Source organism: Rattus rattus, chromosome 2 (genome assembly GCF_011064425.1).
Source record: "Rattus rattus isolate New Zealand chromosome 2, Rrattus_CSIRO_v1, whole genome shotgun sequence".
NCBI lineage: Eukaryota > Metazoa > Chordata > Mammalia > Rodentia > Muridae > Rattus > Rattus rattus.
This window is the reverse complement of record NC_046155.1, coordinates 96,001,737-96,019,489: the sequence shown is the minus strand read 5'-3', so window position 1 is coordinate 96,019,489 and position 17,753 is coordinate 96,001,737. Positions and strand designations below refer to the sequence as shown.

Genomic DNA, 17,753 nt, shown 5'->3' with positions numbered 1-17,753 from the left:
GGAGGTCAGAGACAAAGAGAACTGAAAGGAGAAAAGCCCAAAGGCAGCAGGAAGGCTGCCAAGTCACAGACACACACAGAGGTGCTGCTGCAGTCTTCTCAGGGCCAGCTAGAAAGATGGAAACTGGGTCAAGTGGTTCTGAGATGGGCAAGAGTGGACAGGGAAGGTGGTCTACACCACAAACTTGTATTTAGGTTCTAGCTACCTTTTCCTGTAGGAGATGACTGTAAGCACTACTGTATACACGAGGTCACATTCTCTTAGTATTCTCTCTGACATTTAGGCTTTGGGTAACCTTGAACTTATTCAGTCAAAATTACATAAGGATTTATCTCACCCAGAAGGGACCTAACATTTAATTTCATTAAAATAGTTTTATTGTAATTCTATAGCAACTAAATGATCACTGTTTAGTGCATCAAATCCTCAGGTCCCTTAATCTAAGACAAAAGTTAACAGCTATGTTCTAGCCCCATGCTCAACTAAGACTCTTTTTTCCATTTTTTTTTTTCTTTTTTTTCCGGAGCTGAGGACCGAACCCAGGGCCTTGCGCTTGCTAGGCAAGAGCTCTACCACTGAGCTAAATCCCGAACCCCTCAACTAAGACTCTTAAATTGTTAGGGCTGTGGTTTAAAAAGATGGCTTGGCAGTTTAGAGTACAAACAAGCCAATCTTTCTGAGGACCAGGGTGTAATTAATACCCAGCACTCACAAGGTGGCTCACAACTGTTCAATTTAGGGGATCCACTGACCTGATCTCCAAGGACACCATGCATGTATATTGTTAAACAGGTGTACCTACAGATAAAGTAACCATATACAAAAATATTTTTAAAAAGATGAAAAAAAAAGTTAAGCCTATCATAGCTGTCATTTCTTAGCTGATTGTTTTAAAAATCTCAAATTGCTCATAAACATTGTATCAGACCAGAAACCAGCATTAATTCCATAAAGTGAAGTCTTGATTCACATTCTTCATCTAAATGTTAATTGGTAGCTTCAGGTTAGGATTTGAAGTAATGACACACTCTGGTAGCTTGCTGGCTAAAACACACACACACACACACACGCACACACACACACACACACGCACGTGCGCGCACACGAGCGTGCTGCTGACTTGTAGTATACTTGTGTCCGCAGAGGGCTGTTTGGAAGGAAGGCCTCCAGCTCTCCAGAGGATAAGTAACAAAAACCAATAGTGCTCTCGTGTATGTTTATATCTAGTTGACAGGTAGCCTTAAAAACTATTTTTAGGAGGTTGATCTACTTACAGATTTGCTTTCTAGATCATGAAATAGCAGTCCATTCCTGGGTGATACAGAACATCTTCACCTTTTACAAACAGTTATTGAAAATTCTAAGCTTTCTATAATGCCATACAATTTTTACATAAACTATGTTTTCAAACACAATGCTACATCAACTTATTTAAACTTTTTATTATGACAACATATATTAAGTAAAAGAAATGACAAGTATTATAATAAAACATTTTGAAAAAAAAGTTACACAGTTAGGCCAATAGCTATAAAATGGCTTAGGCCTGGCTTATTACACTGAGAATTCTGATCAGACTGTAATGCGACATTCAACATTTCATTAACGAAAATATTGGCACCAGCCACAACATATTTTGGTTGTCACAAGAAATATTGTATTTAGACAACTATATACTATAGTTCTAACACTCCTGAAGCTTGAAGCTCAGGACCTGCCATACTCTCCATACACAACCTTTCCTTGTGTCAGCAGAGTCACCATTGCAGATCTCTGCACCTCATTCACATGTGCAGTACATTATTATGTGACTAACAGCATGATCCTAATTACCTCAAGGGTTAGTCGACTGCCAGTCTTGGCGCTTCTGCTTCAGCTCTTATCTAAAAACAATAGTTGGAGAACTATTCCAGCAATATTTTTCTTTTATGCATAGGGAAAATAAAGTATTCCAAATAAACACATCTTAAACCCAAGACATGTTCTGATTAGGTGCTTCCTGGAACTTAGTTACCACTTTAAAATCAAAGTGAGATTGTAAAATAAGGCAATTTACAAATTCTTAGCTGGAATTAATACTCTTCACATTGAAACTCATGGTCCCTAAGTTTCTAAATGGATAAAAATAGCAAAGAAAATTATGTCCCAAACTTGTTGCCAACAGATGGTTACTTGGAAATTGACACATTTAGAGGAATTACATTTGTGCTATCCAGTAGTAAATCATAATGGTAAAATTACCAGATAGCTGGGGGGAAGTACTGACATTTAACAAGGTGTGGCTACAGCATGGGAAATGTGCAGGGAAGACTGCCAGCAGCAGTGGTTCTAATAGATTATAAAATTACTACCAATACGGAGGGACAGAAAACTTAATATGATTTCCTTCTTGCCAAGTTTCAGCAAGTTATTTGCGTGGAGTTAGGTAAGTCTACAGAATAGTCAACAATTCTAGCTTTCCCTTCTCTTACACATAAGAAACTGTCCCTGCCCTGTTCCCATCTCCATCTCAACATAGGACATCCCTTCTTAAAGTGCACATAAAACTCAATGGGGGTTTTGGACAAGGTACTATTCAGACACTGTGACCAAGAAGCTACTTTGATAAGAGAACAAAACACACCAACATCAGTAACACCCTAGACAGCACCACAAAGTCATGCACCGAAAGAATAAAGTTGCTGATAGCCAGGGTTTGCATGTTAAGTTATACTGATCCTGAAGATCCATTTACACTAATAGGAACTGTGTGTGTGTGTGTGTGTGTGTGTGTGTGTGTGTGTGTTGCGTGCACACGAGTGCGCAGTGTGGTGTGTAGGGAGGTAACTCATGCAATGGTATGAAAGCTTTGGAAAGAGGAATTAATCTAATCTCAAGGCTTGTCTACACAGCAGTGCAGTATTGACATGTACCAACTCTGCTAAAGGGCAATATAACGAAAAAGACCATGGCACAAGGTTTTAAACAATTTGAGGTTTAATTACATAATGCTCCCATAGATGTTCTAGCATAAACACAACTGTAAAAATCTACATCCTATTTTAGGGTATTTCCCCACCTCTCATCCCTTAGAAGCTGTACAGTTATAAAAAAATGTGACTCTAGAGCAAAATAAACTTTTTTTTTTTTGCAACGTACAAAATAAGTTAAATCATTTAGATGATCTTGAGCCATTAAATTCCACGTGGCTTTGTTCTGGCTGTCCATAAACATAACATGCAGGCTCCTGGCTTATGACCAGGATGCAATAAATACAGATCAAACAAACCCCAAATGCTTAAGTTAGACTCCTTCCAAAACTGATAAAAGTCAAGAAAATTATAGATAAATAAGCTCATTCTTATTTCATCCAGTGACAAAAACAACAGGGCGGTTACTCAGTCCTTTGCACATTACCTAGCTTGTGCTAGTTTGGCAAAAACCAAAAACCAAAAAACCAAAAAAACCAAAAAAACAAAAAAACCCCAAACTCCAAAAATACAGTTCCTTAATTTTTTTTCCTCATTCAAAATATCTAGAGCTTAATAATTCCCCACTCATCTGGTAATTTGTTACATTCTATCACATACCTCATATATGGGATAGATGTATCTAAAACATTATTAAGAGCAACACGTACATGAACTGAAACCCCTAAGGTGAGTGTGGCAGAACAGTCTTCTAGGGCAAAGTGGTATAAATGTGAAATGGGGCAGGGAGCTGTGCACATGACCAGCAGTGGGAACTTCAGGGACCTGTTTTAATCAACCTCTGCGAGGGTCTGTGTGAGTAACAAGGGTTGATGTACAATCTGACATGGTTCCATCCCGACCACCTTATTTTGGCTATGACTGTTTACATGGGAATGGGAGTCCTCAGTGTTATACAGCCAGTTATCTAGTAAACCTTGGCACTCAAAAAAAGGTTACCTCATTTAAGTTAGAGCAAAATATTTTGAAATTAAGTGGAAGCATAACATAATAATCCAGTTTAAAACTGGATTTCTCTCAGGATCAGGATGAAAACAGTGAGAAAATAAAGCAGCTAGCTTGCGTGACACTTCCAGGATTTCTCTGGAAATGGTGGATAAAATAGGAATGAATCTCATTCTGAGTTCAGTAATGGATCATATTAACAGACAAGGACTATGTAGATTACAGCATACATGTGGTCTTGGCATTCTCTGCTTCTTAAGAGAACCAGAGATGCTTTGACAATGTCAAATCATCAAGAAAAACTATTTTTTCTTGAAACCTTCTATAGTTGAATCATATTCATAATTGTCACAATTATTTCCCTTATACTTTTAGTAACTCAGTTCATGATGAATTCTGCATCCTAATAGTTATCCAGAATGTGTGTATGTACACATCTCATAAGAAAAATCACTGAGCATTTGTTCTAAAGCTAAGACACCACCCTGAACTGAAGGCCTGCTCTGCTGCGGCGGCTGGCAGTGGAGTCACAGCGTTTCCTCAGAGTTAAAGATCTGTTCGGTGCTTCCTGTTTTCTGGTAGAACCAGTGAGGGCTAACACTTCATGCTTATCAACGAGGCTAAACAGGTATTCTTGTCACAAAGGGAATGCCACTCACCCCACTTAAAAACTACTGACACATTCTCCATTATTTTAACTCTCTATTTAAACAAACAAGTAAGTGTCCACATTTTTCTTAATATATGCACTTTGCTTCAATGTTTATTATATAGGATAAGTTCTATCAACTAGAAAGATAAAGGTAATAACATCCTTTTAAAAATCTCTTCCCCCACAACAATTTTATTAGTATCTGAAGTTCTTGGTTCTTTGGCAGATCACTTTTTAAAACATGAGTTACCAGTAAACATGAATTCATTCTCAATGCAACGTTTTATCCTCTATATCTGCAACCTTGACCAATTGGACAAAGATGTCAAGGAAACCACCTCAGTGTGTCATGTGTATTGTTGAAAACACACGACTTTGCAGTAACATTCTACAATAAACACGATATCATCACACATATAAAACCAGTCTGAGTCATTTTCATACACTATTTCAATTCTAAGCTCTGGAACTGTAAAAATCTGGCTACCTCTCAAACTTCACGGAAATGGCAAGCTAAACACTTTGAATACTACTCTGTATCTCCCCTTAACGCATGTGCTGTAGACTAGGAGTCTGACACTGGGAGCCTTTGATACAAGTTCAACATCTGTATTTCAAAAGGGAGAGGGGTCACTGAAGTTATTCAAAGGAGAAATTGTAAAAATCTATTATAGATCTGAATCTATTAAGGATTAAAGATAAGTCTACATGACTGCCTTTCCATCCCCCAGTCCTCAATGGTTTCATCAGGATTTTTGATACAGAACATTTATTTTGACAGCAGCAACAGAAACCTCATGGGAGAACATCTTCCATATGAGTATATCTGAGAGAAAGCAGACTTCTAGGGACTGAATCAGAACACTAAGCAGGACAAGAGTTCTAGCCCAGCGTTAGAACACTTACCCAGTATGCATGAAGCCCTGAATTCCATCTCCAACATGAACAGAAATAACAAAAGCCCAAGCAGGAGTAGCTGGATACTAAAAATTGGTAATATTAGCTGCCTGGATTACTCTTTATCGCCAGTTGGTCTAATGAGAATGTAAAGTTAGAAGGGAGACACTCATGAGGAAGTTGACACTCAAGTTGAGTAAGGATCAGGTAGCACAAGTGGTTTTGAAACTCAAGTCAATGGGACATCTGCTAAGTGGAATACTCAGTCTTTACAGTAAAATTACAGTAAAATTATGTAGGTTTCCCATAGCAGAAGAGTAGGAAGTTACTTCACATTCTGCATGCTGTTGAGTTATCTAACCATTTACTATTTCTTATCATCTGGGTAAATGATCAATAGAATTGATAGGTGGATGCAAGAGCTGGCGTGTGCAGAGACAGGCACATGGGAGATTTTCTACAGCACAGTGGCATTACCTGATCGCAGGACTGAAACCTCCTGAGACTGGGAGCAGAAACCACTTACCGCACAGTAGTAGGAATCCTTCTGCCTGTCTGTTCTAGACAGGTAAAAACTTTACTCTTAGCTGATTTTCAAGTAACGCAACAGCTAGAAAGGAAGTTATGCAAGTAACTGTGGTTCCTTTTTAGTCCTTCACTGTGAACGTAAGCCTGCCCTGTCCTTCCAGCACAACACTGTTTCTAGATGAAGCCACGGCTGGCTCTGCAGTGGCTGCTGCATCCTTCTTTTATTAGTCTGCTTCCATTGTTTTATTGTTACACAAATATAAGTTCACTGCTACAATCAAAGCAAACGTTAACGCTCAAGTTCTGTGGAACTAAAGTGAAACCAAAATCAAGTACCTGAAAAAAAAATCAGCACTAAATTTTAAAGGCCAGGAGAGAAGATTTAAGAGTTTATCTATCAAGGAACAGAAAGTAGGAGCATAAAGTGTCCAGAGGTCTTTGTGACACAAGTCGAATGCCAACTTTCAATAATAAAAAAAAAAAAAAAAAAAAAAAAAAGAAGAGGTTTCCTGCATATTGACTACATATAATGCTTAATCTGAAAGGTGAAATTCCTTGAGCCAGCAGCAGATACAGCATGTCTATTGCCGGCAACAGACAACACTGGAACAGAAAACCCCAGTATCAGGGCATTGGCACTCACTGAAGCAACGCTGAAACAAAGGCTTCAGGGTGCACCAAGCAAGGCGAATCACAAACACTACAGCTGTACAGTTAGGGCTGGGCCTGAAACCCCACAACTGTACCAGAAACTAAGATATAAGTTCATATTTTAGTGTCAGCTATGTTACATTAATTTAAAAACCGCCTATTCTTGAAGCAAAGGGCTTATCCTTAAAGTGTTGAGATGTTTAAAATGGAAATTATACTTATTAAGTATATCAGCGGTTCTCATTCAATTCTGTTGCTTGTGTGACTATTAATGGATTTTAATAGAAGTATATAATGGCCAAAGGCCAAAACTACATTCAAACCCTGCTAATATATCCAGGCAGATAGAAAATTCCAACACACACACACACACACACACACACACACACACACACACACACACACACACACACACACCATACAAATCACACACTATACACATGCTTAAACTCAAAACTAAAAACCTCCCAAAGGAACTGCTTTGTTTGTAGACTTCAATTTGAAGTAGATAGTAAGGGCAAGAATAAACCAGTTAAAATTCACCTGAAAATCCATTCTCAGTCTTCAAATGTGCTAAAATACACAGCTTAGCATCTCCCTGCTATATTTAGGTGTATTACATTAAAAAATAACATCTCAGATGGTGAACACCATGTGGCCTGAAGAGTTAACACTACTGGCAAGTTTGTATTGTGCCTGGATTGTAGGGAAAGACCACTTGTCTCACTAATTGCCCACCTGGCCCAATATAGTAGAGGCCATCTAATTTATTACAACAGCTGAAAAGCTATTGAAAAGATTCTGTTAGCACAATCTGGTTGTCAAAGCTTCACTATACATTTTACTATCCAAATGCTTTCCAGATGACTTCTTTTTTAATAACAAGAAACTCTGCTATAATAGAAACTTAGGTTAAAGTGTTTTTATGATGGTGCTTCCAAGGTCTCTTTTTTATTTAAAGTGTGGTAACTCCAATAGTAAACCAATTGATGTCACAAAAGCTATTACTAAGTGATGTATGTGTGATGTTATCTACAATACTCAAACTGCAACAGTACAGACAGGAACTTTTAAACAGTTCGTTAATCATCATCTATGCCATGAATGTTTAAATATAATATATATTTAATATGAAAAGCTAAAGCACAAGTGCTTTCTCCCACCCTAAATTCTGTTTTGGGCCCTCACAGATTTGGAATGCATTCATATCCACCCTTTTCACAAAGTCAGGAGAGCTCAGGAAATATAAAGTCAAAAATATACAAATCTTTGTTGTTATTATAATAAGATTTTTTCCCATGAATGAAATTACCAAGGACCATGAACTTGGAAAAAGAAAAATCAAAAGGAATTTACAGCAATTATTAATCTTCAAAGTTCAAAACTGGTCACTTCCCAGAAAGACTTCAAGATTGTTGAAATTTTTCTTCTAAAAAGTCGTTCTGTAGTGGAGTTTTCTAGGAAAAATTAAACAGCTTTACTAACTGGCCCGCTGGTGTGAGAGCTACCGTGGAATAAATTAGCACAGAAATGGAAAGGAGTCTTATAACTGTTCACTGTTACAGACATAATCAACAAGGTCAGTCACTCGCAAAAGCTCATCTTCATCCTCTTCTGGTGCCCCCACCTCCTGTCCACCACTTGTCCCATTCGGGGCTAGATTTGCACTGGCTGTGCCATTGTCCTTGGGGGTCTGGGACTTTTCAGTTGCTTTGCCCATCAAGTTCTCAATGGCCTTGCCAGGGCTCTGTCCATTGGTGGAAGGCAAGTCTACTAGGCTGTAGTCCAACGGGCTCCCTACTTTGCCCACGTTTTCAAAGTCCTCTTCCTCATCACTCTCTATCCGATACGGCTTCTTGCTGCTCTCCTGCTCTGAGGGTAGGACACTGGCCTGGCTCTCACGGGCAGGCTGGTCTGCATGCCCATGAGCACTGTCACAGCTCTCCTCGTCTGTCTCTATACGGTGGAGCCGCTTGCGGGATGGTTTGCCCTCCTCCTCATCCTCCTCATCTGCTTCTGAGTATCCATCTGTGCTTCGGCCCCGCTTCCGAATGGATCGCTTCGATTCTTTTGTCAGCTCATCATCTTCAGAGTTCTTGGACATGTAGCTCTCTAGAATAAATAAACATTTAAGCTGTTGGCACAGTTAACATAAACACATTCAAGTACTTTCTTTCCCATATCAACCCCATCCTCCACTCTTATGAAACTACTGCTCTGTAATAAATAGAATGATATGATAGAATCGAACTCCCACATCCATCTGTAACAATGTTTAGTGATATCCATTGTGTATTTTACTTCTGATTTTAAGGGAGAGTAGATTTCTTGGGGGAGTAAAGAAGAGGGGCATGTGATGGTTCTTGAATTAAGGGAAGATCGTTGGCCACCATCTGGGAAACTCCTTCCCTTAGTCCTAAAATTGAGGAGTCACATGAATTAATAAGGAAAGATTAAACTGAAGGAAGGTGGTACACACCTATAATCCCCATTCTTGGGAAGTAAAGAAGATCAAAAGTTCAAGGATAGCTTGGGTTATATTAAATCCTTCTCAGAACACCAAAAACCAAAAACAAATCACTAGGCAAAATCACTCTGTGCACTCTTAGGGGATGCAACTTCCTCTGGTAAACTGTGAACTGTGAATGTCCTGTGATCTGTGCTTGCTTTGTGAGCCATCTCACCGAGTCTTTGGGCTACACACACATTTACAAACTGATGAGGCTCCTAGTTTAGGCAAACTAAATTCTAGATTAGCTTTTTTTTAAAAAAATGTATTTATTATATGCAAGTACACTGTAGCTGTCTTCAGACACACCAAAAGAGGGCATCAGATGGTTGTGAGCCACCATGTGGTTGCTGGGATTTGAACTCAGGACCTCTGGAAGAGCAGTCAGTGCACTTAACCACGGAGCCATCTCTCCAGCCCTAGATTAGCCTTTAGCATGTATGTTTGGGTATTTAAAGAGTCGTCTTAAATCTAATGTGAACAAAAAAGCTCCTAGAGGCCTTACAGCAGTTTGGTTCTTAAAGCTTAGTTCACCTTGATTTCTCATTTAACAAAGAGTAAATGCTTTTGGTCTAACAACAAAATGATCCTTGGAAAGCTGGAGCAATGGCTTGGCAGTTAAGAGTACAAGCTACTCCTGATACCCATTTGCAAAGGAATGATGACCACATGTAATTCCAGTTCCAGGGGATCTGTTGCCCTCTTTTGGCATTCACAGATACAAAGTACCCACACACACACACGCGCGCGCACACACACGCACACACACAAAAGTTTAAATTTTAAAATACAGACATCCATAACAATTTTCCCTCTTATAAGTATGAACCTAGCTGCACCCCCATCATCTCAGACTGGGACTCCTGGTCTCCAAGCTACTGTCTTTTCCCCCCTCTTTAATCTACTCATAGTATAGGTACTCTAGCAAACTAGAACCCACATGAGATCAAACTACTCCACTGCACTTCCCATATCACACAAAGCAAACTCATAATCCATACAATGGCCTATTCGCTTAATAGACACTAGTCGTGTGATGACTTTAAATTAATTAAAATTAAACAGCACTTAGTTCCATGCTCAAGCCAGCTAAATTTCAAGTGTTCCACAGCCACATGAGGATAGTATTACTGAATTAATCAGCATTAACACAGAATAGTCTAATTATTGTAGAAAATAAGCAAGACAGCTCTGAGATGATCTGAGAGTGTATTTATTTATGTAGGTCAGACCTCGTGTTCTATCTCAACTACTCATTTTTTAGGAAGGAAGCCATAGACAATATGTAAATATGCAGACATGACCATTTTCTAGTAAAACCCGATCTGCAACACTGCTTACTTATGTCACCAAGTACACTGTAGCTGACATCTTTATGACACACTCAGTATTAACAACCCTGACTGACCTTCCTTCTGTACCCTGACTGTGCTGGGCAGTCAGCTCAGACTCTGAGGTAGGCATTCCACCTGTGAGGGCCACTCCTCCTTCAGAGGAAAGAGAACTAGTCTCCTACATCCACATTTTTCCTGTTCTCATACTTTCAAACATTTACTTCACATTTAATTTGTAAAAGCAATATTCAAAGCACATCATAAATAGGCAATGAAAGATTAAATGCTTAAAAAGAGTCAGCATCTTTCAAAATGAACTTAGAGGTCTAAATTAACACTGAAGTGGGTGTCATAAGTTCTTATTGAACATTTTTAAAGATCTACTTATTTTTATGTCTTTGCATGTGTGTCTGTGTGTGCCAGTGTCCTGTAAACATCAGAAGGCATCAGAGTCCCTGAAGTTGGAGTTATGTGTGGTTCTGAGCTGCCTGCTGTGGCTGTTAGGAACTAGACTGCCCTCTGGGAGAGCAAGAGATTCTCTTAAGCACCAAGCAACCTCTACAACAAATGAATTTGAGGAGGGGGTATTCGAGACCAGTGTTTTTTTGTGTGTATTCCTGGCTGTCCTAGAACTCATACTATAGACTAGGCTGGCCTTGAACTCAAAGATCCACTGGTCTCTGCCTTACAAGTGCTGGGATTAAAGGCGTGCACCACCACTGCCCAGCTATGAATGTTTTAAACAATTTTAAACACTTCTGATATAGCACAACTCAAGTTATTACATAAAAGAGATCCCAGGTAAAATACTGAAAGTATAGAAGGACAATAGATAATTTGGTTTGAAACAGCTTAGCTACTACTCAGTACATAGGAAGTTATTTCAAACTGGAACAAGACAAAAAGGAGCAGAATAAATCACATTGTATGAAAAACTTCATACAATGGAACCTTTAAAAATTAGTATCCTATTGAGTCATTTATTTCAATTATAATTAATAAACAGGAGAATGAAACTTAAGCTTCATCCTAATGACATCAGCGACTGTATGAATTTTAAAGTAAAGTAAAGCTTGAGCACATTTCTTTCTAGGCAGTGTCCATTTCTGCTATGCCCTGCTCCCCACACAGGATACCACTTACCTTCACTCTCTGAGCTGGAAAGTCTGCGCTTGTGAACTCGCCGGATCTCTTTACCACGTCGGAGACTTTTCTGGGAACCATCACTTTCCGAATCTTCTTTGTAGTTAATTTGTCTTTTCTGGTTCCTTCTTGATCGCCTTCGCCGGGTTTCTACAAAATCATCACTAAAATCATCGCTAAAGTCACTTTCTGTTTAAAAAAAAAAGGGAATTAAAAAAAATTACAAAATTTAAATCCATTGGTAGAAGTATACTTTAGCTTACGCTATAAAAATACAAGGTTACTAGAGTTTAGTTGCAAAAATTTAGTTGATTAAGATATATAAATCTGATTTTCTTTTAAAATAATATTCAGAACCAGGCAATGATTGTCCACACTTTTCATCCCAGCAGAGACAGGTAGATCTCCCTCCCTCCCTCCCTCCCTCCCTCCCTCCCTCCCTCCCTCTCTCCTTCCCTTCCTACCTACTGCCCAATTTCTGGAATTAGAGGCATGGGCCACCATGTCTAGACCTAAAGAACTGCTTTAAAAACAAACTTATTTGGAGATGAAGAGATGACTCAGCAGTTAAGAGCACTGGCTGTTCTTCCAGAGGATCTGGGTTCAATTCCCAGCACTTACGTGGGAGCTCAAAATTGTCTGTAACTCAAGTTGCGGGGGATCTGATACCCCCACAGACACAAAACCAATGCATAGAAAAAAATAACATTAAAAAAAGATAATATTTTTAGGATTTATTATCAGTCAATGTTTGAGAATGTACTAGAAGTCGTGTAAAACCTTCTCTGGAATAAATGTTGTGAGTAGAAAAGCTAAGAAGTCCTGCTGTGTACTGGGTTAACTGGTTATTCACTTTCTAACATCTGAAAATATTCTCAGAAATAAGTGGCACCAGAAGGATTTATCACAATTTATCATTCTAAAAGACTTTGGCTTGAAGGAAACATTAATTAATTTGTGTGAAATTTTTCAAAAAGCTCTGTATGTAATACACTACTAGCAAGTCATAAGAAAAGGATTCAGTCTCATCAGGATGCTTATGTCACAGCTGAATGACTTCAACACCTTGTGACTCCAGAAGTCACAGAAGTAACCGAGTTGCTCTGATACAGACAGAAGGCATTTTTACCAGAGTCTCTACTATTCTCTTCAGATTCTTCTTCTTCTTCTTCTTCATCGTCATCGGAGTACTTCTTCTTTGGGGTCTTTCTCCGCAAACGCCTGCTTTGCCTCATTGGCCGAGAAGGATGCCGCCTCAGTCTTCGGCTACAGAAGTCAGTGTCACTGTCCTCATTGGATGGTGGATCTTCTTCACTTTCATCTGGATTTTCATCAGACACAACAAACTCATCCTGAGATCTGTCCAGGAGAAGCCAGACACATCATGATGGTGCACTTAGAGTCTGTCTTGTTATGGTACTTAGAAGTGATAGCCAGTTTTTCAAAGTTCCAAACACAATTTGTAAAGAATCCAGTAAAACATTAAGTAAATTTGAAGATATATTTGGACAATTATGTCAACTTTTATCTATAAAGTTAATGTTCTACCACCTATTCCTCTCATTGTAAAAGATGTGAAAATAAATGCTGTAATTCACACATGAATTGCACTGACCTCTTTGGGTACATCTTAAATCCAACAGATCTGAAAAGGCTCATTATTTCTCAACTGACTACTCTTCTTCTGTTGGCCAGTCCGATGTTTTTAATACAAACTTTCTGACTTACTATGGGGAGAGCAGAGTGCCCGTGCTTGCACACTCAGAGGACCACGTGCAGAGCTGGCTCTATCCTTCTGCCCTTCTATGGTTCTGAAGAGAAGGCTGCCAGGCATGGGTAGCTAACAGTCTGTCTAGCAGCTCAGCTCTAGCCTGGTACTGGGAATCACTCATCCAGCCGGTCCCTTAAGCCAGAGTCTTATACTTATGTCGAGTTCTTCCCTTTCACCTCATGCCTCAATCTTTGGATATTTTTAAAAGCCATTTTCAGGACAAAGTTCAAATTTATATGCATGACAAAAGAAGAGAAAAAAGGAAAACCACACTCAGTGATTTTGTTCTTTGTTATGTTCTGGGTGTAAGGCTACCAGAGCAGTCTCTATTTCATCCCCACATTCTTGCTTTCCTAAATATGCCTTGACATGGACGTGTGGCTTCTCTGTTTTGGCTGCTTTCTTATCTTACCCTGCCTTGAATTCTAAACTCACAAGGCTGCCCAAAATATCCATTCTATACATGTTAATCCTGTGTCCTAATTTTATTTTATCTGTTACAGAGGCAGGCAAGGGGGAGTGACTTTTCTGTGGTTTTGTATATTTATCTACTATACTACATCCATTTACAAAAGGAGAAACTCAACGATAGTTTATACTTGTTCTGTGAAATGGAAGTAAAACTAGTACTGGATTACTTACACCTCACCCAAGCTCTAGGGAGCACAGAGAGGACGGCAACTACTTACTTCTTGATAATCTCCCACTGATGAGCTTAAGTTATATAGAGAAAGCTTGCAATAAACCAAACTTCAATTACAGCTAATAAAATTTAAATGTTAAACTACTATAAACATAGCTTTAATTTTAAATGTTTAAATATCCTGCAAATACCTGTAGACGAAGAATAAAAGTCACACATAGTACAGCCCAGGCTCTCCAAGGACACAGCTCTTTGTATGCCAGCCCCTAGACACATACCCATCACTGATCTTGAATTCATCCTCACTCTCTTCTTCATCTAGGTTGCTATCACTATCCAGATCATTAAGTCGCCGGCGTTTCTTCCTTCGAGCAGCAGCTGCCCTCTGGGGCCGTTTATTTTCCTTTCGTTCTTCATCCAAAATAGTAGAAATATCTTTCCCACGGTGACCTGTGATGGTGGAGATATCTTTTCCTCGGCCAACTCCTGAAAGGAAGAATAACTGCGTGTTTCTCTTAGAACTATGCAGGCTCCTTACAACATCATCTGATAATGCTCTAAAGAAAGGATCAGTGTGCCTATCTTAAAGTTCACAGGGCAGAGACTCCTAGTTTACACTGACTTGCCAGTAACACCAGCTGATGCCCACCACACCCCCTTTTCTCTCACTGCCTTTTATTTGGTGGAAGGCTTTTTAAACGCCTCTCGGTGCAGTGCAGTACCGATCCTCGTGCCTCTGCCTCCTGAATTATAGATTTGTATGGTCATACCTGGCTCAATACTCTGTGTGTGTGAATGCTGTATGTACAGCATATGCATGCCCGATACCCAAGTTCAAAGACTGGAGTCCAACTCCATGGAGATGGAGTTAGTATGGCTCTGTGTTGAGACACAGAGATGCAGCTCCAGGACAGGATCAAGTAAGGACTGGTGACAGGTGCAAGTGGGGGCTGGAATGCCGCCTCGAGAAGAAAATGTTTTTCTCACTTGGCCTTAAACTATGTCCTGCTGTGTCCTGTTTCTGTGGAAGCGGTTCTCACACTCTCTTAGTAATGGTGAGTATATTCTGATAAGAAAAGGGTGATTTGTTATGTGAATATTCTGAGAAGAAATCTTTGTTTAGTCATATTTCTTTGTTTAGTCTTGCCTCTTGTTCCTGGTATTGTGGAAATAATGATCTTATGGTATCTTGCCAAAATGGAAATCGAAGTAATATGTATTCATATCTATATAAGGATTAATAAAGCTTGCAACTGTGTACAGTTGCTTCTGCCTTTGCTCTGCATCCCCTGTGTCCTGATGGTGTGCGACTGGACCCAGGGCCCCCAATGCACTAGTCGTTGACAGCTGTGAGCTAGGAAGTGGACACTGGGAACTGAACTCAGGTCATCTGTAAGAGCAACAAATGCTTCTAACCTTTGAGTTACTTGCTTAGCCTCTTAGCCTCTCAATATACTTCTTTTCTTTTCTTCGTAGACAGACAGACAGACACAGTGTGTGTGCGTGTGTATGTGTGTTCATATATTCCGAGGCACAGTTGGACACACTGTCAAGAATAAGTTCTCTTCTGTCATTTGGCAAGGCCAAGATCTAACTCAGGTTGTCAGAACTGTGTGCAAATGCCTTGACCCACTGAGTGACCTTGCCAGCACTCGATTCTCATGGCTTTAAGATTTTAAAGAATTCATGTATTATGTGTGTATGCTTTTTAAGTGAATGCCACATGTGTCTGAGTACCATCAGAGTCCAGAAAAGGGAATCAGATTTCTAAGAAGCAGTTATGTGCAGTTGTAAGTTACTATAAAGTTATACAGTAGAGCATTTGTTGCCCTTCCGATGACCTGTGTTCAGTTCCCAGTGTCTGCTTCCTAGCTCATAGCCACACTAACTTCAGTTCCATGGAGTTCAACTCGTCTTCTGACCTTGGGTATCAGGCACCCATTTGCCGTACGGACATACATTGGTGTTAGGAACCAAACTCCAGTTCTTTAGAAGAGCAGCAGCTGCTCTTAACTGCTGAGCCATCGCCTCTTCAGATCCATCTTTGAAAGAAAGTAACTTAGGAATTCTGATTTGGCCACAAGTTGTCCAGCTGTTACTACTAGCCAATCTGAGACCACTCTCCTCACTCTGAGAAGAAACCTCACACCCATTAGCTGTTGCTCAAGAATTTGATAAAGATGTAAATAAGAGACAGAATTCTGAAAAGCTGTAATGTTAGTTTCCTTAAAAAAAAAAAAGCTTACCAATCCATTCTTAATATTTCACAGTAACAAGTAGAAAGTAGAAAGTTATATATTAGAGCATTAGTAACTGGCTATATAATGCTTTAACAGACAACTTTCCCATTCTTCTATAATGCTGTTTTGAAAGCAATTAAGGTCAGCCATGGTGGTGGTATATACCTTTAATCCAACACTCAGGAGGGAGGGGCAGGAGAATCTGTAAATTAAAGGCCAGACTGGTATACACAGCAAGTTAGGACAACCAGGACTATAGAGAGAGACCCTATCTAAAATGAAACAAAATGAAGTGGAAAGAAAGAAGGAAAAGAAAGAAAGGAAAGAAAAGAAAGAAAGAATGAGAGAAAGAGAGAAAGAAAGAAAAAGGGAGGGAGGGATGGAAGGAGGGAGGGAAGGGGAGGGAGGTAGGTAGGAAGAAAGAGAAGGTAATTAAGTAAATTGATTTTTAACAGATTTACACCAGTCATTAAAATTTGAATTATACAATAGGAATGTTTCCTGAGTATTTTAATTAAAACCAAACAGAAATTGGTTGATCAGTAAAGGAAACTGACCTTTTGTATTATATCATACAAAAAATTAATAATTACTAAATTCAGATTTAATACACTAACTATGTGAAACAGTTTACTTTCAATCTGAGAGTTTGTTCAATGTTAGCATTGGAGAGAAGAATCTGTTGGTGGAACTATGTGAAAAAGAGTGAGATAAACACATACCTCCTCCATCAGCCTCTTTAATATCATCTTCGATGGCTTCGTCAATGGCTTCATCAAATTCATCAAATCTGAAATAAGCACGGGGATCAGACACTAAGCTATATATGTTTGATTTCTATAGACCACCCACACAAAATGGCTACAATAGTCTGGTTTTGTCTCCTTTCCAACTCACGTGTGATGATCTTAGGGCATGGATCACTCAAGAATGTGACTAATGTCCTCACTATGCAGCTAACACCAGACACTGGATCTACAAGAACTTCTATCATGTGAGCATAAAACACGGAGTACCACTGATAAACCAGAAACAGGCTCTGTAATCTGTCTCCCAAGTCTATTGGTACTTTATAAATCCTCTGGAACTGTGAGAAATCAATGCATACTTTTTGAAAGCTATCCAGTTAATAGTATTTCTATACAGGAAAGCGGAGCATCACTATATGTGAAATAAGTACTCTAATACACACACACACACACACACACACACACACACACACGCACACACACACACACACACACACACACATATACTCTCTCTCTCTCTCTCTCTAGACAATCAATAAACAAGTAAAACCTTTGAAGAACCAATAAAGTTTTAGACTCTTTAGTTTATATATGATTTAGATTATTATATAATTACTATTGAAAATAAGTGTTGTTGAAATTGAGATACAGGTAATCAAATTTTATAACTAAATAAATGTGCTTTTGCTCAAAAAACTACTTTTGGACTTAAAGATAAGGAA

General features: G+C 39.1%; 1 protein-coding gene across 1 annotated transcript in view; it reads right to left on the bottom strand.

Annotated features, from left to right (window-relative positions):
• Positions 1-1,431: 1,431 nt before the first annotated feature.
• Rsf1 (remodeling and spacing factor 1) overlaps positions 1,432-17,753 on the bottom strand; it is a 115,881-nt gene continuing 99,559 nt past the window's right edge. Inside the window, exons 12-16 of the mRNA XM_032892968.1 lie at positions 17,005-17,072; positions 14,321-14,528; positions 12,758-12,987; positions 11,629-11,817; positions 1,432-8,754 (exon numbers count right to left, since the gene is read on the bottom strand). Coding sequence (XP_032748859.1) covers positions 8,186-8,754; positions 11,629-11,817; positions 12,758-12,987; positions 14,321-14,528; positions 17,005-17,072 — 1,264 coding nt within the window. The 3' untranslated portion in view covers positions 1,432-8,185. The remainder of the gene's footprint in view (positions 8,755-11,628; positions 11,818-12,757; positions 12,988-14,320; positions 14,529-17,004; positions 17,073-17,753) is intronic.